Raw genomic sequence first — 24,221 nt, 5'->3', positions numbered from 1 at the left:
TTTATTATTCAACAACAAATTTTAAGTTTTCATCCTGTTCCGAAAACTTCCGAAAACTATTTTTCTTTTAATTGAAACAAGACACTCCCAGCTTTCATTTTATTAAAGAAACAGCTTGGGGGAAAGTGGGGCTACATTTATTTTGTCCATGGAAAATCAAAAATAAAATAATTTTTAGAGACTTATAGATTTGGGCATATCTTCTAACGGTTTATGATATCCCCATAATTTTTTTATTTATGGAGAAATGTTATATTTTTCAAATATGTTAAAGGTAAAATATTAAAGGTGAAAATATAAGTAAATTTTTGCTAACACCCTTGCATGGACTTTACTTCAATTTTTTAAAAATAAAATAAAATTTTTCTTAAAATTATAAGTGTACATTTCATCTTTAAACATTTCTCTACAAAACTGCATCATTTGATTTTTAAAATTGAGTGTTTGAAAAATTTACTTTTTGACAACATTTACATTTTAAATACGCCTGAATTAGTTCATAGGTTTGTAAGCCTTGCCACGCCCACTAACCACTAACCAGTCATCTTGAATGTGAGAAAAAATGTTTTTTATTCATGTCCTAATTGCTACCGACTTAAACTAAACTTTCTATTGGAAACATCTTAGTTTTGTAGTTCAAATCAACTCAGAAATACCTCCAATATGGCTGTATACAATTTCATTAATATATGGTGTCATACTTCTACCGACTACTGCCGGAACTCACTTAAATTCGTTTGTGAATTCCCCCCAATTCATTCGTGATCATTTTGCTCCAGAACAAATTTCGTGTACATTAATCCAAAATCGGTTGCTCGATTTTGAGTCGTATTAGATTGTTGCGTACGCGGATGATATGTCCGTGGCAGTTTCTGCACACTATCTGGCAATAAAATGACACTTCGCACAATCTCCGCCTAGAGTATCAAGAGTGTTCTTAGTATTCCACTTAAACTTTTAGGAAGTACAAGATTCACGTATTTCAACTAGCTCAACTTAATAGTGTGGAATTGACCTCGGATAGATATCTGGGATTCATCCTGAATTCAAAGCTATCTTGGAATCAGAACACTAAAGCGGGAGTGTCTAAGGCCATAATCTCATGCAGGAATATTATAGGAAGAACTTGCGGAAACACTAAATGGCTTTTCAGCATGGTGGCCAAACCCATACTATTGTATGGTGCCCTCGTCTGTCTACATTCACAAACTTATCACCCTTCGAACGGATTTTACGTACCTCGGCTGATGATTACAGATGATATTCGCACCACTCCATCTAAAGCATCTTATGGCCAAGGACAGCGCTCTTAATACAGCAATTAGACTCGATAACATTGGCATTCGGAACAAGGAACTTCGACCATGTAAACATAACCAGCTGTCAGAGACGTCTCCCTGGCAATAATGACTTGCGCAGTCCTATACCTTTCTTCAACAGGGGCTTTAATGTGTCGTTCACGAATGGAATGGCTGATAGATTCCAACCCATCCAATATGGGTGCTTTTATAGACTGATACTGGTGGCTCAGATCTCGGCCTCGAAATGGCTGGGGTTTTACAGAGTATATGGTGTGGATATTCGGATTTATACTGACAGCCAGGCCGCCCTTAAAACTCTTGCTGGTGTCTTCATGAATGCAGGGCATCTCTGAATGAAAAATTTCTCAGTAGGACGCTTTTGGATACCGGGACATCAAAATGTTCCAGTATTGAGGATTCATTAACCAAGATATGAGCCTCACCTCCAGATGGTGATCGACTTGTGGAAATTCCGATGGACTCTATAATTGCGCGCAATCCGGATGGTCGCTTGAGACCACCTGTGTGAAGGCGATTTTGTCCAATTATGTTTATCGCAGAACTGCTTCACTGATAAAAAGTTGCAGTGATCACAGGTCAGTGTCTGATCGGTGTGTAGGATAGGAGATTGAATCTCCCATACAACGACTTCTGTAAAAGTTGCCATGATGGATTAGACTGTGCAGCATATTCTCAGTCAACGCTTCAGCCAGACAAATCATCGACTGGAAATCCTGGGCGAATTCTTCATGCACGCCTTGACCGATCTGTCGAGGTTAGATGCCGTCATACTTGCAACGGAATGGTTTGGTTAATATCTATAAATTTGTTAGATGTAGGGAAAAATTTTTCTCCCTGACCTTTATTTAACCTAACCAACCCGTATTGAGCAAATTAGAACATTCAGCTGACTTAAACTCAATTTAATTGAGAGAAAACAGATTCGTGATAGCAACCGAATTTGTTGCCAATCGAATGATTCTGTCTTAGTGACCGAATTTTACAGTTGTGGCTAAAATATTTTGGAAGGGGCAACTAAAGTTTGGTTGCCTCAACTGAAATTCTTCTTTATCAACTGACTTTCTGTTGTTAGAACTGACAAATTCTATGTGTGCAACCGAATCATTCGATTGGCAACAAATTCGGTTGCTATCACGAATCTGTTTTCTCTGTGCACTAAACTAGTCTAAATCGTGCTAATATTTATAAATTAGTTTTCACACTTAAGAGTAAACAGTTACATGATCATTATGATCGCTACTGTATATCGGTAGCTATCCAGGTATTTTTTTTAGCATTATTTTCATTTTTGGATCTAATCGAATGTATAATTCGTTTGAGGTCTGGTCTCTGGTAATTTAACACCAGCAGCGATCATAACAAAACTTTTTAATTCATTCTCAACGTATAACTGACTGACTGAGTGACTGAATGTCTGTGTGTCATACCAAATACAATTATGAATTCAAATTGCGTTTTAGCAATCAACCAAAGATATGGAAAAGAAGAAGAAGACATTGTTGTTCGATACCAAATTCAAACGAAGAAGGATAGATGATGAATATGTATTTATGTAGGGACGGGGGAAAGGAATAGATGTGGATGGATGATGGCTGGATAGATGGATTGTTTTATGAATGGAATAGGAATATAAATGCGCTACCATATTTATTCATATATTTGTTTGGTTTTTTTTTTACATACATACATATTTATTTTATTATAATTCTAAAAATGTCATTAATCTAAACTTTAAACACACACGCACTCACCGACTATAAACTAAACTCATATTCCAGACAAACAACCAGAAAGTGGAATTTAATGTTAAAAAATGTTCAGCACAAGAATGTTTACGATACTCAATCCTTTTTTCGCTGCGCATTATATTTATTTACAACCGTGATGCCTTTTGTTACAACATTTCCTTGATTTTTTTTTAATGTTTTCGCTTTTAACTTCTTCGTCGATGTCTTCTGGTTGGATTTTGTTTACAAAACCAGCAAATCAATCTCGGCTTAAATTGTTTTTGTTTTTCTTAGTTGGGGTTACAATAATACAGGTGATTGACAACAACAAATACAATACTCATTATTTACGTTTGTTGTAAACCCTTTTCATTTTATTTTTATTATTGTTAGACATTGCAATAGTTGTAGTAGTATTTGGTCTTTTCAAGCCTTCCTAGAGCCAACACACAAATAGTGGAGATTTATTTACACACGTGTAATAAACCATTCAATACTCTTTATATTCGTAATATATTTCAAGATCTATTTCTTTCTCTCTCTCCCCTCTTTGCTCTGCCGTGTATTTGAAAGGGATCCAAGCTTCATTTGAGTCTCTTCGAATAGTGAAGAAAAGGATTGACTGTGTGTCTGTTTTAGTGACTGTCTATCTGTTTGTTTGTCAGTCAGTCTGTCTATCTCACTTGGCTCAAAGTCATGTAAAATCTATTTACAATGTTAAAAAATTCAATCATGATTGTTATTGTTGGTTGTTTATTATATTTATTCCTCTTTTTTTATAACATTGAGCAAGAAGGCTTTGTTGTTGTTATTGTCGTTTTACAAACACCAAGATTTTGTTTTTTTTTTGTTTACAATTTCTTGGCCCTGACTTGTTTTGGCCTTTTTCCCCCTTTTTTCAGTTCTTTTGTCGTTTGTTGTAGTTCTTAGACATGTTCTTAGATTTAGTGATAGAACTTGTTGTAGATTGTAGAGAGAGAAAAAGAACCCAGCAGGCTCCATCCAATACACAATTTTCCATTGACTTTTCGTTGAGAAGGATGGCCGTTACAAAAACAAAAACAACAACTACAATGAGTATTAAACAAACAAAAGTACAGTCTTAAGACCAGTTTTTCTTCCCACAAAGAAAAACTTGTTAAGTCAACTTGTTTTTTTTTTATTTTCTCATATTTTCTTTAGATTTTCAATTGAAATCTTATAATTTCTTACAGGTCTTTGACTCTAACAGCTACAAACAGAATTATATTTGTTTCCTTAACAATGGAAACCCTTTTAATGAAAATCAAAATAAAATAATATTTTTATTTTGGCTCAAAATTACAAAAAATCTTTTTTTTATTGAGCCTCTAATAAACTATTTTTGGGTTGAATTCGATTTAGTTTTGCTATACAAGTGACAATGTGAATTTTTTTCATAAACCGATTAAAGTCATAAACGGAAGGAAGGAAACAAAGATTTTGGGAAAAGGAAATTTATGTGTTCCTACTGTTTTATATAGAAAACAAGTGTAGTCACCTGTAAGAATAATAAAAACAATAGAAATTAAAGATTGAACGGTGGACTTAATCAAAATGTTTTGTTTCTTTAATACAACCTTAATAAAAATGTCATATAAATAAATATTATCGTCAAAATTAATCGGATCAAGTCACTAGATTTAGTGTGAGAATAAACTCGAATTCAGTTCGATTTTAAAATATTTAGTGGTGTTGCTATAGCTTAAGCTGGATATATTTTAATTTTGTTAGGTCTATCAACAAAACAAATATGTACAAATGAAGACTACACATACTACACATATAAGGCCCCAAAACTTATTCTCACTTCAATCAGAAACATGACAACTTTCTTTTATGTTTCAAAGTTCAGATATTTAAAATGTGTCGATCTGATAGTTCGAAAGTAACTCTATTTTGACTGAAGTTTGACGAACGTTTGAAACGTCTGTTTCTAAGCTGATTATACGATGTCCGTTTGACATGCTAAAATTGAATATTAAAACAAAACGGTTTATACTCGGTGTTATGTATCATGGTAGGGCTTGACCAACTATACTTACATTTATCTGTAGAAGTTTAGAAGATGTAAGTAACGCTAACAAAATTACCAGTTTTTAACCTAACCATTCGAATTTTCAAAAAGTTTATATTTCAGAGGACTAGTTTTCAAACAAAGGGTTTCCTAAAAAATCTTTTCTGCTCAAGATGAAGATACAAAATTGTATTATAGATCACCTAAAACGGATCTAGTTGAGAATGTTAACATGTTCATGGAGCTTTTACAATAAAAATTGTTAGCATAGATTTTTTTACATTTTGCATATTCCTTTTTCAAACACATATTTGTGAGAAGAATGAATAAAGGTATTTTAATCAACATAAAATAATATTTTGAAAACTTTGTAGTAGATGATAAACAAAATGTTTGAATTTCTCAAAATCTCTAATATACATAATTTACTGTTTGATTTCAGATCTTTAAGCTGTTTGGAGTCGAGGTGAGTAAAAATTCATTCCTACTTATATTCCATATTGCTTTGTTTTCATTACAAAATAATGTTTAAATACTAAACTACGAAATGTATTTCTGGCGAACAAAGAACCGCTAAGGTTAACAATTTTACGATAACTTCTTCTATGGCCAAATTTTTAATATATGAGAAGGTCCATAGCAAAACGTAATAATTCCATTATAATGATTTTTTTGATAATTAAAGTCATGAAGCTACCAGCGCAAAAGTGGTGTAACCCAAAACTTTGTTATATTATGCTATGTGCAAAAACGTTTTTTTCAGCTCCATCTGCATTTGAATACCAAAAGGTGGCTTACTCCACTTTATATTAATAGTTGGTAATGTAAAGAATATATGTAACACCAGAACAGCAACAAACAAAAATAGTGGTTTACATCACTTTTGCACTGATGGCCGGCCTAATATATTTTGCTTAAAACTATAGTTGTGGTGAAATAGTTTTTTTTTGGAACAATATAAATCATAAATAAATTATTCTATTACGGTTATTTTTTAAGTTTTTAGTTTTTATTTTGATACATTTGTGCAATATAAATTCATTCAAAGTATTGGCCATTGTTAGCTATGACCTTTTCCTATCTTTTTGGCAACATATAGATTACGAGGCAAAAGAACTGCTCATCTTTTGAGGCCAAGAACGAATCAAGCCAATATCGGATACTCTGTTCTAAAGTGCAGGCTATCCCAGATTGAACGTTCTGCACCAATCGAAACAAATAGTAGTCGCACGGGGCAAGGTCTGGACTATAAAGCGTGTGAAGCAAAACTTCCCAACCACTTTTTTCTAAATAGTTTTGAACAGGTGTTGCAACATATGGCCTAGCGGCCTAGCGTTATCATGATGGAATATTACGGTTTCATGTCTTGCCGCATATTCTGCGCGTTATTCGGTCAATGTACGCTAAAGGTTCCCTGTAATGGTCTGTCCAGATTTCAGCAGCTCTTAATACCCATGGATGTTTGGATTTGGTGTCGATTCGGCTGGTTGGCCGGGCATCACATACGATCTCTTACGCTTCGGGTTATCGTAATGGAATCATTCGGTGCAAAAACTATTTTCTTTTATAGCGTTCAAGCTGCATTTCAGACATACAAAAACGTTTTTCAAGTCTCTCTTTTAGATGAATCCTACTGCTTGCAAACGTTTTGCTGCTTGAGTTGCTCCTAATGATTTTTGTTATTAAAAACAGTCTCATTCAAAAGATACACCATCTATTGTATATCCCGTATTTTTAAATCTTTTTTGATTAAATTGTACAAATTTTATAGCAAAATTATAAAGTCTTTTTATTATATTAACGATGTTACATTCAAGAATAACAAAAAATTAATATTGTGTTACAATCTCATTTAATTGTTCTCCACCAAACAGTAAAATCTGTTTCATTGGCAATATATCCCTTTATACAATACATAACTCCGAAATTCTGATTCAACCCCACCAATGTTGGCCATAATTTGTATCCAATAGTTCGGCATTATCTTCTTTATTTTCTAAATTAATTTCAACAAAAAAAGGCGTTCAATTATGCAAACAAGAGTTTATTTAGTAGGGTATTCATTCGAATAATGATCGTTCGAATAATCAAACAATTTCATACGAATAATTATTCGAATAATTTCAAAATTACCATTTTCGAATAACGAATAATTCAAAAATTTTATGCAGAATAATTGAATAGAACTAATGAAAATATTTGATTTAATTAAAAATTATTTTAAAATTTTTTTCATAATTCAAAATTTAATCTATATAAATAAAAATCAAATGTCGTTCGTTGATAATTGCATCAGTAGAGAACGGCCGGACCGATTTAGACAAGGTTTTTACGGAATGAAAAATTTACCACGCCCACTTTTTACGATTTATCCAAAATCGGAAAACGACTACATCGATTTAGCTAATTTTTTGTTGATCATAGTAATCCAATTTAAGTTTTTACTGAAAGAAAAATTGACCACGCCAATTTTGTTTGTCGATATATCTAAAATCGCAGGACGCCTGGACCGATTTATCTAATATCTAAATTCGCTAATAACTTGGCCAATAAGCGTTTAATCAAGAAAAGCAGCTCGATCTGTGATCACTCATATTTCTGACCAAAAATCGATTTTTTATATAAAAACTCAAAATATCTAATTTCGCTAATAACTTGGCCAATAAGCGTTTAATCAGGAAAAGCACCTCGATCAGTGATCACTAGGGGGCGGATTTTCATGCATTTATTATTGGAAAATATGCGCCTAAAAAATGCTTCAAAAAAATCAAAATATGACCTAAAAATTTAAAAAATATGCACTTATATTTTTGTGCAGAAACATAAAATAAATTAAGTATGGATTTCGAAATGTCTTAAAAATACACAACACTGTTGCCAGCAGTTCGAACTCTTTAAATTATACTAGGAATTAAACAATTAAAGTTCTAAAACTATTTTTAACATAACTTTTCTTCTAAAAAACGATGGATATTTATATTAATTGTAATATCTTGGTATAAATCACTTGTTTAAAGCCAAAAGCTTCTATATTGTGACTTTCCCTTTAAAATCATCAATATTTTGATCGTGCTGTAAAGTAGCATCCAACCTTAATATTTATCTCGTCAATTGGTTACATTATACATCTCATGTAATCTAGCATAAAGACAATTTTCACTTAAGTGTCTCTATGTAATCTATAGTGTAGGGACTTTAAACATTAATTGTGTAGTGCATTTGTCTCTAAGTTATCCAAAATCACTAGTTTACGACAGTCTCGTAGAACTTCTTGGAAATGAATGTCGGGAGCGGTTACTGTGTAGGTGAAGTTACAAAATCTTTCGATAACGAAATCTCTTATAAATCGAATGTGCAATGAAAACAAATATCAATGTTTTCGACACATTTAATGAATTTTTGATACTTGATAGAGAAATGAAGAACTTAATGCCAGTTTCTCGATGTCGAAAGAAGTTAGTCGATAAAATTTACTGCTATTTCTATAACAAATTCGACAAAAAATGTTTGTCGAAACAATGTCAACGACAAAAATTATATTTTTATTAAAAATTGGCATAATATGCATATAAATATGCATTTTGAAGTAAAATATAACAAAATATGCATTATCAATAAAATATGCAAAAATATGCACTAACAAATCGATGCCATTTTGCAGCAAAATGTACGATTCGGATAGATAATTAATCTACATTGTATTTGGACGTTCGAAAAAAAACATGCATTTGCATATAAATCCGCCCCTTAGTGATCACTCATATTTCCGGCCAAAAATCGATTTGTTTATATAAAAACTCAGAATATCTAAATTCGCTAATAACTTGGCCAATAAGCGTTTAATCAAGAAAAGGAGCTCGATCTGTGATCACTCATATTTCTGGCTAAAAATCGATTTTTTATATAAAAACTCAGAATATCTAAAATCACTAATAACTTGGCCAATAAGCGTTTAATCAAGAAAAGTAGTTCGATCTGTGATCACTTATATTTCTGACAAAAAAAACTCACAATATCTAAAATCGCTAATAACTTGGCCAATAAGCGTTTAATCAAGAAAAGGAGCTCGATCTGTGATCACTCATTTTTCCTACCAAAATTCGATTACTTATATAAAAACTCAAAATATGACCATGGATTTACATGTATTCTGTTGTTGCAAGACTTAGGTTTTTGACAACAAACTTAGGTTCTTTGTCTCTTTATTCTATGTCATATATGAATAAAAATTATCATTCAATAATACCTTTTTTTCTTTTTAACTATATTTACCCTTTTAAACCCGCTTCCCACAAATTCACAAATCGAACATTATTACTATTTTTCTAAATTTTTTTATGATGACCTTTTTTAAATAGCGGAGTTCCAAATATACCAAAAAATTTCTAAAGTTAAAAGACGTCTTTCAGAAATTTTACGGGTCCGCGAAATATTGGCAGAATCTCAATTATGTATTAAATATTTCAACAAATAATACTAACCAAAATGTTAGCTCAGAAGAATTGAAAATGTTTACGAAGGTGATATTGATAAGTTGAAACTGATGAAGAACATGATCTTAAAATGTATATAAATGATGTTAAATGAATGGTGGCTTTAGACGACATCTTAGATTATTAAAAAAATTTATATTATTCGAATAGTTCAATTAATTTGGCTACCCTAGTATTTATCCTCTTCTAAGATAGCTTGAACATTTTCCTTTGTCTTAAACATAAGTTACAACTTAAGTGAAATTTGACTTCACAATCCATTTGCTGATTTGTAGAGAGTTTAAAATAAATTGGTTTATACTGTGTATGTCATTTATGGGACGGTAATATTCAGCCAACATTTTAAATCCTTAAAGTGAAAATTATTAAACTTCGTGATAACATTCTTTAGCAAACACAGTATAATTTTTTCCAAATCTTTTTCAACACACCCACAAATTTGATAATAACAATAAAATTAATTTGTATTTTCTCTAATATCTCGGTGTTAATTATTGCTTAGGTAAACAACTGAACCACATTATATTTGGTATTGAATTATAGTTAAATTGTTGACCTTTGGTATGGTTTTTAACAATGGTTACATAGCTTTCACTAAAAAAATAAACGAAAAACATAAAAAGTTGAATTTTACATTTTGTTATGGACCTCCTTATAGTGTTTAATACTTAAAATGATCTACATTCTATATAACATTTGCAAGTCCTTTCCCTCCCTATGCATACAAATTATTTAAATCATGCTTATGTCATCACTTAGCCTTAATTTCTTGGTGCGCTCTCAGTTTGTTTTTCTCCATTTGATATTTGTATTAAATAATAGTTTTGCGTTATCACATTGAAATGCACCAAGCCATACGATACTCATATGCATTTCATCCATTTATTTTTATGATGATGATTTCTAGTTAAAACAAAACTATTAAAGCGATTATTTGCGTAACAAATCAATTGACAGAGCGTTACCAACAATAATAATTGTGAAAGACAACCTTTATTTTTCTTGCTCGTTTAAAAAAAAAACACCGATCAGCCGCGCCAACGTATTCTTGTTAAGAAAAAATGCCAACACCAAGAAAAATATCTGAAATTAAGGAAAATAAACATAATCGACGAGACGCGCCCACACGTTTTGACTTTGCTTACAATTTAATGGATGTTGAGGTACTTTTTTTTCGTTGTTGTCGTCCTCTCCTTCATTACATATTTGTGTACTACGTGTACGTATACGCATTCAACAAAATGTTGTTGAGGCCACACTTTGCTTGTGGTTTTTTTTTTAAACATAATTCTTTTTTTTTTATTCGTTATAAAGATGATGATGAGCCAAACTTCATTATTATTATTATAATACAATATTTAACATAATATTTTTATTCCTACATTTTCAGTTTATCTTTATTCTTTTCATTATTTGTTAGTTTTCTAAACATTTCTCTTAACAAAATGTTAAATCACGGTTAAGGCTCAATAATCAATAGGACACACATACCATGAATTGTGTACCTCTTCCATTTAATTCTGGACATTTGAATGGCTGCATTGGGTTGATGTTTAAGTTGTTTCCCTTGTTTTGACCAAATTACAGAATATATTGAAATATGTATATCTTTTAATGAATAATATAGTATAGCAAGAATTATGTTTTGGCCACATTTATAGGACCAAGACATGTCGTAGGTATAAGCTAGGGAAAGAATTTATTCTCGGCAATAGTGTAAAAAGGCCCTGACAGGCCTCTAAGATTTATTACTTTCAGTTCTTAAATACCACCAATATGTTTTGAACAATATTTTGACAAAACAATGCACAGTTTGCGAGTTCCTCAATGCTATTCCCTGAACTGCAACTGTCCAATATTGGGATCGTGTAGTGCGAAGTGACTAAATGGAGTCGGGTCATGTTTTTGGCAACCATATTTATGATGAATAATTTTATCATAATATGTTGTTCTCAGATTATGATAAGCCTTAAGCCGAGAGCAACATAATATGAAAAGTCCTTTATCATATGAAAGGTTGTCACAAACATATATTTGTTTACTGTAACCATATATATGGTTGATACAATCATGTGAATCATAAATTAACCATATTATGGTTACCACAATCATGTAAATGGTTACTGTGACTATAATATAGTTAACAAACACGGTTACAGTAACCATGCCCAACTATATTTTTTCTCTGCGTGTAGGGAGTCTGGACATGTTGTGGTTAAGTTTAGGGATACACCAATATCCTACATCGCAGAGCATGCAACCTCTCTAATAATAAAAACAAGTAAGATAGCTATATTCCGCTGTGCCGAATCTTATATACCCTTCACCAAATTGTACTTTAAAATAAATTTTTTTAAATATTTTTAAGTAAACAAAATTTATTTTTTTTTTATTGTTTTTCAATTTTTTTTTTCTGAAATTGTTTTTTTAATTTTTTTTAAAAAAGTTTTTTCCAATTTTTTTAGTTTTTAAATTTTTTGGAAAAAAAAAAGTATGACAAAAAAAATTTTTGATGAAAAAAAAATTCGGGTTAAAAAATATTTTTCCCGATTTTGACCCATTGTAGGTCCAACTTACTATAATAGCCTTCGTTGCAATGGACTTTAAAATATCTATCATTAGATATCCATATTGTCTATATTAATGACTTAGTAATCCAGATATAGATCAAAAATAGGTCAAAAATCGAGGTTGTCCCGGTTTTTTGCTCATATCTTCGTTATTTATGGACCGATTTTGCTGATTTTAAATAGCAAACTTCTCTAAAGCATGTCTGACAGAATTATTGAAGATTTGGATCCCGAAGATATCTGGGGTCTTCAGAAAATTGATTTCAACAGACAGACAGACGGACATGGCTTAATCGACTCCGCTATCTATAAGGATCCAGAATATATATACTTTATAGGGTCGGAAATGAAAAATGTAGAAATTACAAACGGAATGACAAACTTATATATACCCTTCTCACGAAGGTGAAGGGTATAATAATAATATAATAACATTGTTAATACAAATTATTAGAAACCCTTATTTTTATGCCGAAACTGAACCTAATATTCGGCCAAAAATTATTATTCAGCTTAATCCGAAACGTTTTCAGTGAACTACTAACTACTGACCATGCTTAAACTATAAAATTTTATAATCTGGGGGTTCTGCATCTAGGTTAAGGCCAATAAATTGTGCTACTTCAACGGGGTTGGTCCACATATCCATTGGTCTAAGTGAAGTAGGATAGGCTGGGCAATTGAATATGTGGGGGTATCATGGGGACCCTGACCACAAACACTTGAGAAGGCACGGTCTATACTACCAATAGGTATTGAGTTTGTTACTCAATCCTGACCTCAGTTGTGTCAGAGCTACTCTTGTTTACCTTTATATGTGTTCATCTTATACACTAAGATCCTTCCTGACACACCAAGGGCTTTTAGATATAATAGGTCACTGAACATTATTATTTAAATATTATATAAATACAGTGGAGTCGGGATAGAGTGAACTAATTAATGCAAGGCCTGTTCACTTTATCCAATAAATTCACTTTATCGAGACTGAAAAAATTATAAAAAATTCATAAAATTTTATGTCAAAAATGTACATTTTATTATATTTTTATAAAGAAACAAATAAATCATTAATGGTTGCTTGTTTTGTACATGACTTTTGGCTTTTTGCATTGAAACCTCCTGATCGTGTAACTGCTCGTGTATTTTTTTTTTGTTTTGCCTTAAGAATTTCTCCAATGACATGCAAATTTTTTTGACACTTTTATTGTGGCATAGAATTCCACATTGTATTTTTTTAATGCCACATACTGTGGACTTTGCTACACAAAATTTATTTGGTAGAACTGTAACTCCCACTCCATTGTCCATATCTTTAATTATTTCTTGCTAAACTTTTATAGAAAGATTTTTTTGGTTTATATAGCAATACAAATATTACAGTCAAAAATCTTAGAAAAACCAAAACAAAAATAACGGTGTTGTATACATAATGTGTGTAAAAAAATAATGAAACTTAGTTTAAGTGGTATAAAAATACTAATGAGAGTCAAAACTGCCTGCAGACAAAAATAACAAAAAAAAAAAATTTGATTTTAAATTTTTTTGCAAAAAAAAACTAAAGTTCACTCTATAGAGCAGGGAAAGGCAAAACATGGGCGCCGCGTTTTTCATTTACTCTTCTCTTACGTACATGTGCACACGCATTGTAGAGAAATAAACAACTTTTAACCAGTCTAGCTTGAGAACTCAAACAAGCAGGTTGTGTATCGTTTTTTTATCGCACAATTTAAGAATCAGCGTTGCCAGTGAAAAAAAAATGTCCCAACTTTTGAAGATGTATGATGAACAATATGAGATTTTACATTTTTAATTGCGGAAAAGAGACGAAAGTTTACTGGCAACACCGATTCGTGGTGAGAGCGGAGAGAGTGTATAACTAATACAGTCGTAAAATGCAATAGTATAGGTTGCCTTTCCCTGCTATAGAGGTAGGTGATGTTCACTCTTTAGAGCAGTGATGTTCAAAAATAAAAATGAAGATGTATTGGTGAGAGAGCTACCCAGCAAACATAATGTCAAACACTTAAAATAAGAACAAAATAAAGAATGTTTAGATTTAGAATTTTTGTTAGATATAACCAATTTATTAAATGAATGTAATTTAAATTTTAAGGAAATAAAAGAATACACATTATACGACCGAAATTCTCTAAATTTTTTTATTTATTTCTGACTTTGTTGTTTTGTGTTCAATTGTAATTGAAACGCGTGTGTTTGCTATGCTTCGTCCAAAAACCAACCAACAACAATGCTTAATGAATTTCTGAAAAAATGAGACATTTGTTACGCTCTTTTAAAGAGAATAAGAATATGTGTGTTTTTACTCAGCGCGAAAGCACAATGAAATGAACATCATTGCTTTAGAGTCTCCAATGTAAAAATTTGTGTGTTCATACTATCCAGTAGTTCATATTATCAAGTGTTCACTCTAACCCGACACCACTGTATAAATATTTAAACTCTTCATTTAATTTATTTTTTCACAAATTGTTTTTACAAAATTTCAATATTTTCCAATATCAATAATTCTGAATTCGAAATATCTACACTCTAATAAATTTTCATGTAAATTTCCTACATTAATAGTAGGAAACTTTTCTCCTTCTATAATTAGGGTAAAAATACATGTTGTGTGTAAATTCAAATATTTTTTTTGATAACAAATGGCTTTTGTTTTTTTAGAAATAAAATGTTGAATATTTGTATATTAAACATTTAAATTAGTTTACACACTTTATGTGTAAAACTTAAATTTATGCACAATATATGTAATTTTAAACATAAAATGCCTATTATTTTATAAAAATTTAAAATACAACATTTTGTTTGTATTTTTGTTGAAAAAAATATGTAATTGATTTTGATAAACATATTGTGCTTAAATTTACGCATATTGTGTAATTTTACATGAAAACTTACTTAATTTATAGTAGTAGATTTACATGCATTTTTTAGAGTGTATCTAAAATAGAAAAAACGTCGAAATAACTTTCTAATTCACCCAATGTTTCTTAGTTTGTAACGAATGTTTTGAATATTTATGTGAATAAACACAAACCAACACACACACAACCATAAATATTTAATATATACCAACGGAGATACAAAAATCCAAACAAAAATACTACAAACAAATACAGGAATATCTAAAGAAAACTAAAAAGTGCTTTGGAATTTCAATAAATTCTTAGAGAGATAAAGCAATGCAGCTCAAGAAACGCAAACAGGCAGTCAGGCCAACCAAACAACCAGGCGCATTTGAAAACAAACCGCGAGACCAGACAAATAAAATAAATAAACAACATTTTAAGGTGACTGAACTTCTACTACATCTCCTCTACTAACTAATACTTCTGCTACTCTACCATCAGTGTGTCTACTACGAGTACAACTACTGTTAAGACAGACCAACATGCCAACACTCTTGAAGGCTCTGTAGAGACGAGACGCGACTCCTCTGGCCATATTTTGTAAATGAATCGAAATTAATGTCTCTCTACAGAACTTTGAAATAATGCATTCAATAAAAGTGGTTCCTTCTTAGGTGGTATAGAATGTATCGCTTGAATTTCCACAATTATATTCAAAATAGTCTAAATGCGAAATAATTATGTTAGTATCACTAAGGTTGTGCAATTATTCGGGTTTAATTTTTATCGAATAAATGTTTGCAATTTTGTTATTATTTGAGTGAACGAATAACGAATAAGTTATATTATTCGAATAATTTATTAAAATGTATTTAAAACTACTTTTAGTATTTAGTTATAATGAATCGTAATCTATACAGAATTATGTTTTCATAAAGATATTGAAGTTAAAAATCGGTTGAAAAATTTTGGAGTTATCAAAAATGAGTCATTTTTGATAACTCCAAATGACAAAATTCCTCAATGCTATTCCCGCGGCAAAACCTTTACACACGTTTTTCCTTAAAACTTTTAACCCAAGTATTTTTTTTATCAAGTTACCTTGAAAAAGTATGTCAGTTATTATGTTTAACCTTTGCTTTACCAATACCCACCCGGGTGACCACTCGGTTTTTGTTAGCTTAATAATTTTTTTCATTTTGTTTCGATTTAAATAAAATTTAGACTCAATGGACAAATTTTAGAGTTCTATATAATTCAATAAAAACATTTTAAACTTTTTATAAGGTTTTTTCGATTTTTTAAAATTTTGTTCATCGGATATATGTATAGCAGTGAAGTATCACCCGGGTGGGTATTGGTAAACCACGTACATAAAAAACCTTTGGTAAAGCGAAGGTTAATGTCAACTATGTTCATTTCATCTGATTAAAAAAGTGCGTACTAAAAAAATTAAATATTTTCAACAAAACCCAACTTGGACCTACAAATGGTTGGCCAAACAATCAAAGGTCTGCGGCAAACTGATTCCAATGTTATTGGGGGAACTTGTCTGTTGACAGAAAACCTGGAATGGTTCTAAAGACAATAAATAGAAAACATTTTCAAAAGAGCTCCCAACACATCCAGTAGGAAAGCAGTCCGATTAGCTCAGTACTAAGACCATTTGGTACGAAAAGTTAAAACCAATACAGGTTTAATAACATGCAAGGCTCAAAAATTTTCTGACAGGAACTCTGCTAAAAAGTTAGAGGCCAAAGACAGAGCATGAAAATTGAAGTCAAATTTTATACAAAAAATATTCCTGAACAATATAATGGATGATGAAACGTACCTATGAACAATTTTTCGCAGCTTCCGGGTCAATTTTTATGTTGTTGATGCTCGAGGGAATGTTGTAAAACAGAAAATTTTCCCAAAAAGTTCTTGGCATAGAAGCCAAACAAATTTATTACCAAGGGCTCTATAAATACCGAAATTCACATCAAGGAATGTTTACCAAAGAGGATGCTTCCATTCATAAGACTTCGTAATGTGTCCACTTATTTTTGCCCGGATTTGGCATCCTGTCTGAGGTACAATAACAATAATGTGTCATTTTTACCAAGAGAGGAAAATCCTCAAAACTGCCTGAAACTATGGCCAGTGGAGAGATATTGGGCTCTTGTTAAAAGAGAATTGAAGAGCACAAAAAAGGTGTCCAAAAGTGTGGTAGATTTTAAACGGAGATGGACCACCTGTTCGAACAAAGTGACAGAAAGCACTAAAAAACCTTAATGAAAAGGTTCATTGATCTTTTTTCTTTTTAGAGAAGATATCTGGATAAATGAAACTGAAGAGCTCAAAGAAGACATAATAATAACATTTACAAAAAAGGCAGTCGGTCGAATGGCGGTCTCCTATATATCTAATAGTCATTGACTTCGAAACAGCATTCGATATTCTCAACCAAAATGTCATTTGGAAATCTCTTGAATGTAAAGGAGTCTCACAAAAAATAATTCAACTCATTAAAAGCATGTTTTGTATCGTATTCAACTTTGGATAGTGTTGGATGTTGTCATGAGCCATGATATGTCGGGTAATAGAGGTATTGGATGTGGACTTCTAAATCGGTTAGATGATCTTGAGTATGCTGAGGATATTTGCCTTCTCTCTCACCGATACTCCGATATGAACATGCAATTGCAGCGTCTTACGGAACTAGCTAAGAACGCTGGTCTTAGGATTAATATAAACACAGAAAACTCAAACACTTTTACTCTGGAGGAGATTAATTTGTTTTCGGGTCGGGTGCAGATATTGCAAATCGAATAAAAAAGCCGACTTAGCCTTATGGTCAACCTAATAAGATATGAAACTCTTCAACTCTTTCTCGCGTGTTAAACTAAATTTCTTCAACTCCAATGTCCGATCTACACGAAACGTGGAATGCGACCCTCGTGATATGCATGACCTGCAAGTTTTTATAAACAAATGCCTTAGAATAATCCTACGAGTCTTCTGGGAACAATATGGCATCAAACAAACCAGTCCCCCATAACTATTGAAATATGAAACTGGATTGGTCACACCATATGAAAACCAGCTATCGATGACTTTCATGTAATTTGTCCTGGAAGGATTACGATCACGATGAAATTCAGAATACCAACGAATCACTATGATCATATATGGTGCTTAAGCACTAGAAATTAAACCAAGTTGATACTAATAAATCATTGCACTGACATTTTTATGATTTAAATCCAATCATTCAAGCATTTGTATTACAGTATCCAAAACCGAAACCGGTCCACCGGTTTTTTAATCTTTGCAAACACCACCGATTTCGGTTTTTTTTAACTTTTCGGTCTTAATGAAATATATTTTCTAAAGCTCATTCAAACATATTGTTACGAAATTGTACTTGAATTCAAATATAACGATTTTAAGGGCTGATTTAAAAGTAGCATAATGCTTTCAAATAACAGTGCTGTAATAGCAAACTGTAACATATCTGTATGCATTATTAAATAAAAGCTTTCAGTTGACCATTGATCGTAATTTGGCAATGCTGTATTCGAATTCGAATATTCAGTTAAAGAACATTGTAGAAATAGAGCTTTCTAGATGGTTATGCAGTGTTATAAATAGTGGCAGAGGTTGCAGTCGTGAGAGAGTTGATCAGAGACGCTATTTGAATAAACATCAACTGAGTGCCTTAAAGTGTGCTGTATTTTTCAAGTGAATTCGTATACATTATAAAGTGTCTGTATTTCTGAGAATTTATAAACGTGTATAAAAAAACATTGAGTGACTATTTAATTCTGTTGTTGTACATTTTAAATAAATAAAGAGTTGTTACAATTTTCAAACTACTAAACGGCTTTTATTTGCAATCAATAGTATCCGGTTTATTTAAAGGAAATAAACCAACGCACAGAGGGGCCAAACATACTAATTTTGCGGATTAATTGAAAAAACAAATTTCAAGTATCGTGAAAACTGAAAGTGCCAGCTTAAAGAGCACAAAATTCTACATCAGCAGGCAAAAAATTAATGTGAAATATTAAAAGGTATTTTTATAGTCACGTGTTGATATTGTGAGAAAAAAACCTAAAAAATTTATAAAAAAAAAATAAAAAATTGAGCAAATAAATACTATTTGTGATAGGTAATTTAAAAAAATTAACAAATCTAATTATGCAACCATCAAGTTCAAGTATTTATTGATATGTTTTGGTTAAATTTAAATTTGAATTATTTGTGGAAGTGGCTTTGCTAATAGTTTTTATATTGGAAGTGCGAAAAAAAAAATGGATTTTGTCAGTTCAAATGGACATAAAGTTATTAGCTGGGCTCAGCTGGGCAGAGAATTTAATATAATTTAAAAGCCTGGACAGTTAGGCGTTGTTTCAGAAAAAATTAGGTTGCGCATCGGTGCGCCTCATAAGTTATATGTTAATTAGTAAAAGCTTCACCCTTTAAGCCTACCATCAAAAAGCACTTTGCGATTCTGATAAACGTTTTATTGCTGTCGTTGTTGTTGTTATTGTCATTGCTTTTTTTTGTTTTATAAGAGATGTGCAAATGTTGTGATTAATAATACGAGAGTCACGTGTGAGTCAGGCCTGAACGTGGCTATATTCTTGTATTATAATGAGATAAACAATAATAAACTTTTACCAATTACTTTTATTTATTTCAGTTTAGTTTTCCATCCATTGATTTTATAATCGTGAATGAATAACATGCGGAATTTTAACAATTTAACTCTCATGCACTCACGCTTGTTTATGCTTGTTTAAAAGTTTTTTCTTGTGGTTAATACGAAGTCATCCGATAGCAGGCAATTTAGCTTAATAAAAAAATCTTGTTAGTGAGCTCGATCGTGAGAATTTTAAAGTTTTATATCGGAAGCCAGTTATCACTCACGTTCAGATCTATAGTTTTTATATTGTCTCATTTCAAGTATTGTGTTGTCTTTTAGTGACAGGAGTTGGGAAAGATCTCTATTATTCAACCTCCCATTACTAGTTAATATAATGATATCATCTTAAAACAATATGGTAGATTTTTTATCAATAACATGCATAAATTTAGTGTGTCTCACTGATGTAGTTCTATAGATATAGGATAATTAATAATTAATTTCTATGGGGGGAACCCGATTCCACCCTCGTATACCCTTCCGATTTTGGCGGAACGTGTAGTTTATTTTTAGAGTTCCCGCAGCAAATTTAGTGTGCATAACTATTGTAGTTCTATAGATATAGCACAGTTAATAATTATTTTATATGGTGGGTAATTGACTTCCCCCTCCTATATCCCTAAAATTTTGTTACAATATGCGGTTTGGTCTAAGGGCTACCCACGTAAAATTTTGCGAACGTCGCTATTATTGTTGTTGAGATATTAATAAATCCGTAAAAAAGGGGCATTTGACCCCACTGTGCAACGTTTTGAAAAGGTTAAAACGTAAAAATATTTATGATTTGATACCATTTTTAAAAATATTGATTTATTTTATAGAAAATTGTAGCAGTTGACAACATTTCACAAAAGATATAAAATAATTGCATAAAGAATTCAAAAATGCTAAATTTATATTAAATAAAAATTTAATATAAACCGGCTAACCGGTTTTTTTGAAGACATAGCCGAGAATCAATACATCTGGACAAAGTCCAAAACAATTTAGGCGGACCAAAGCTGATATTATACCAGATTTTTAATGTTTTCAACTTAAGTCCTAAATGGAATATTTAAATGTCTGCTTTAAAGCAAGAACGAATTAGAGAGAATCATAAGAAAAGTATAGGCTCCTTACTCCTCCATTTTCTCAGTTATTTTTTAAGGCAACACAACAAAAGAAAAATAACGATTTTTATTCTGTTTTTGGCACATAAATAAACTAAACTGTATGATTTTCTGTGTATTTTTCTTTACTTTTTCATCGAGAGCTGAGATCACGTACTACAAAATGCGTTCCTCCGAACTTTGGCGGTACAAAATCAGTAGTTGATGGTGGTGGTTGGTGGTGTTGGAGCGAATTTATATTTTTTTCCTTCACATGTACGATTATTTCAAACACCACATGGTTGGTTGTTAGTTAGATGCGTTAAATATTTTGTATTCGTTTCGTTTCTTTACTTTAGATAAATAAATTTCAAAGTTAAACAGAAATATGAAGTCTCAAACCAAACATTATTGTATTTGTTTGCCTGCATGCGTTTGTTAATGTTAGAATTGAATTCCTTATTTCCATTTTTAGTTTTTTTTTTCTCATTAAATGTTCTTATTTTTTTTATACAAATAAATATTTGCTTTGATTGTGTTATTTTGTTGTTATTATTCTTGATGTTGTTTTAAGTAAATACTGTGTTTTATTAGTTTAACGTACTACGCAATGATCAGCAACACTGCAGGCGATTATTTTAGAGGCAAATCTTCCTTCATCATTTATAATTTATTTCCTATATAAAAGAAAGTACGACTTTTTTACTTAAAGTCATAAACAACTCGGTTAAGTTTAAGGATTTTTAATTATTCTGATTTTTTTTTTTGGAAATTTTTCAATTAAAGAGTTTTTAATGAAATTTCCTGTAGTATAAGTTTAAACCTAAACTATAATCAACTTTGTGCGTTCACATTAATGTAAATAATAAGTTTATATTTGAACTTAAACAGAAAATATTTGCATCTTGTTTTTTCTTTCATAAGTCGTTTCCTTGTTTGGTGTCTTTGAGGTCTGTCCGTTCGGATTTTTTTTCAATTTTTTTTTGTGAAGAAACCTTAAAAGTTAAACACAGCGATTTTGATACTCTTTTTATTTCCTTCCTTTGTAATTTATACGAGAATTTATTTATTCATTCATTTACTCGTTTATTTAGTAGTACGAGTACGAGTTTTTTTATTTACATTTTGTATCTCATAAACTGAATATTTATTTAGATTTTCATGATAAAATCTATATAATTGTCTGGTTTATTTTGGTATATAAATCATTTACTTTTTGTGTGGCAATAAAAAACCATTCTAACGATTAAATTATTTATTTTGTATTTGAGATCGTGATATTCAGGGGTTATTTTAGGGCTATTTATTACAAGTATTTTAAATGTATCGCATTTTTGTTAGGCTTAAGGAAGACGTGTCAATCTATTACCTATTTCTATAGGTATCCACAAATTATGTTTAGTTTATCATAGATAACTAATATTTGGTACAGTTTATATTGTTCTCACAAGGAGAAAATAGTTTCATAGTGACAATAGAATTTGTCCCCACACTTCCACTTATATCGTACAAATCCTAATAAAACTAAACGGGTTCACATTGGTGAAAAACCAATGTATTACTTACATAATGATATCTTCAAAAAAATGTTCATATTTAGGTTGATACAATTTAAATTTGGTATGTATACCAAAAATATATTACAAGAAAGAGACTAGAACGCAATTCAATCTTAAATTTCTAAATCTTTGTTGCAGTTTCTATAAAAATTAAGTGTTTTGTTAACGAAATATTCATTCAAACCTTATATACAATAAAGTAATATACAAAAAATTTGTCAATAACATTTCCTTATAATTTAAGCCAAGATTAAATTCTGTAATTGCTGTTCCGCATTAATTTAATATCTTTTTTTTTTAAACAATTTGTCTACTTTCCCAAACCATTAAATTTCCTTTGATTCTCTCACCAATTGAACCCTATAGGGCAGTTAAAAATATTAAAAACCAAATCAAACAAAGAACAGTCTATAATTAAAAACTATTTTTTACACCAATTAACTTAAATTTGTTCTAACAGAATAAAAGTAACGTTTAAAATTTGTATAAAATTACACACAATAACAGGTATTACTTAAGTATGTAGTGTGTTTATGAGGCTTCCTCTTCGTCGTAATCATCTATAGACAAAATGATAAAAAAAATATCCTGCCTACCAACACCAAAAAAAAAAAAACATGAACCGTGAGAATTAGTTCAACGGAGCAGCCAGACAAAAACAAAAATCTTAATCACTACCAAAAAAAAATGATCAGAATACATTAAAACAAACATTAAAAAAAACAAGACCAATTCAAAAATTCTCTTTAGCCTTTTACTCTTTCTTTTGCCAACGTATGTCAGGGATGCGTTATAAAAATGAGGAAATGTACCAATGAAACGTACTTTTTGGCTTAAAAGTTTTAGATTTGTGGTGTTTTTTATACCCTTTACCTTCGTGAGAAGGGTATATATAAGTTTGTCATTCCGTTTGTAATTTCTACATTTTTCATTTCCGACCCTATAAAGTATATATATTCTGGATCCTTATAGATAGCGGAGTCGATTAAGCCATGTCCGTCTGTCTGTCCGTCTGTCTGTTGAAATCAATTTTCTGAAGACCCCACATATCTTCGGGATCCAGATAATTCTGTCAGACATGCTTTCGAGAAGTTTTCTATTTAAAATCAGCAAAATCGGTCCATATATAACGGAGATATGAGCAAAAAACCGGGACAACCTCGATTTTGACCTATTTTTTATCTATATCTGGATTACTAAGTCATTAATATAGACAATATGCAACGATGACGTTGTTCGTTATTTCACCATTTTTATATCAAAATGACATATTTAATCCAACGAAATATTTTGATATACAAACATGTTTGTGGAATACAAGGTTCATCGTCCAATTCCTTACCATTTCATTAAACCAAATTAGAAGACTCAATGAGGCTCGACAATTAGATATTTTGAGACCTCAGAAAATTCTAATAGCAATACCAATGGAAAATTCTGAAATTCAATTGAAACTTAGAATATAACAAACTTCCACATATAACAGCCAAATTCTATAATAAAGCCTTAGCAATTTGAATATGGATTTAATATAGATCTAAACTAAAATGGGATTTTAATTTTAGTATCTTATCTTTCTGGCAACATATGAATTACGAGCCAAAAGAACTGATCATCTTTTGTGGCCAAGAACGAAACAAACCAATATTGGATACTCTGTTCCAAAGTGAAGCATATCCCACACGCAGAGAAAAAATATAGTTGGGCATGGTTACTGTAACCATTTCAATATTGTTACAAGTTTTTTAACTATATTATAGTCACAGTAACCATTTACATGATTGTGGTAACCATAATATGGTTAATTTACGATTCACATGATTGTATCAACCATATATATGGTTACAGTGAACAAATATAT

General features: G+C 31.0%; 1 protein-coding gene across 1 annotated transcript in view; it reads left to right on the top strand.

Moving 5' to 3' along the window:
- The window catches only part of stg (string), a 306,094-nt gene that overhangs the window by 99,531 nt on the left and 182,342 nt on the right, over positions 1–24,221 (top strand). Inside the window, exon 3 of the mRNA XM_065498137.1 lies at positions 5,527–5,550. Within this exon, the coding sequence (XP_065354209.1) occupies positions 5,527–5,550 (24 nt within the window). The remainder of the gene's footprint in view (positions 1–5,526; positions 5,551–24,221) is intronic.

This window comes from Calliphora vicina, chromosome 1, assembly GCF_958450345.1.
Source record: "Calliphora vicina chromosome 1, idCalVici1.1, whole genome shotgun sequence".
In the NCBI taxonomy this organism is placed as follows: Eukaryota; Metazoa; Arthropoda; class Insecta; order Diptera; family Calliphoridae; genus Calliphora; species Calliphora vicina.
The sequence above is the reverse complement of the archived record's forward strand: the minus strand, read 5'-3'. Positions and strand labels throughout refer to the sequence as shown.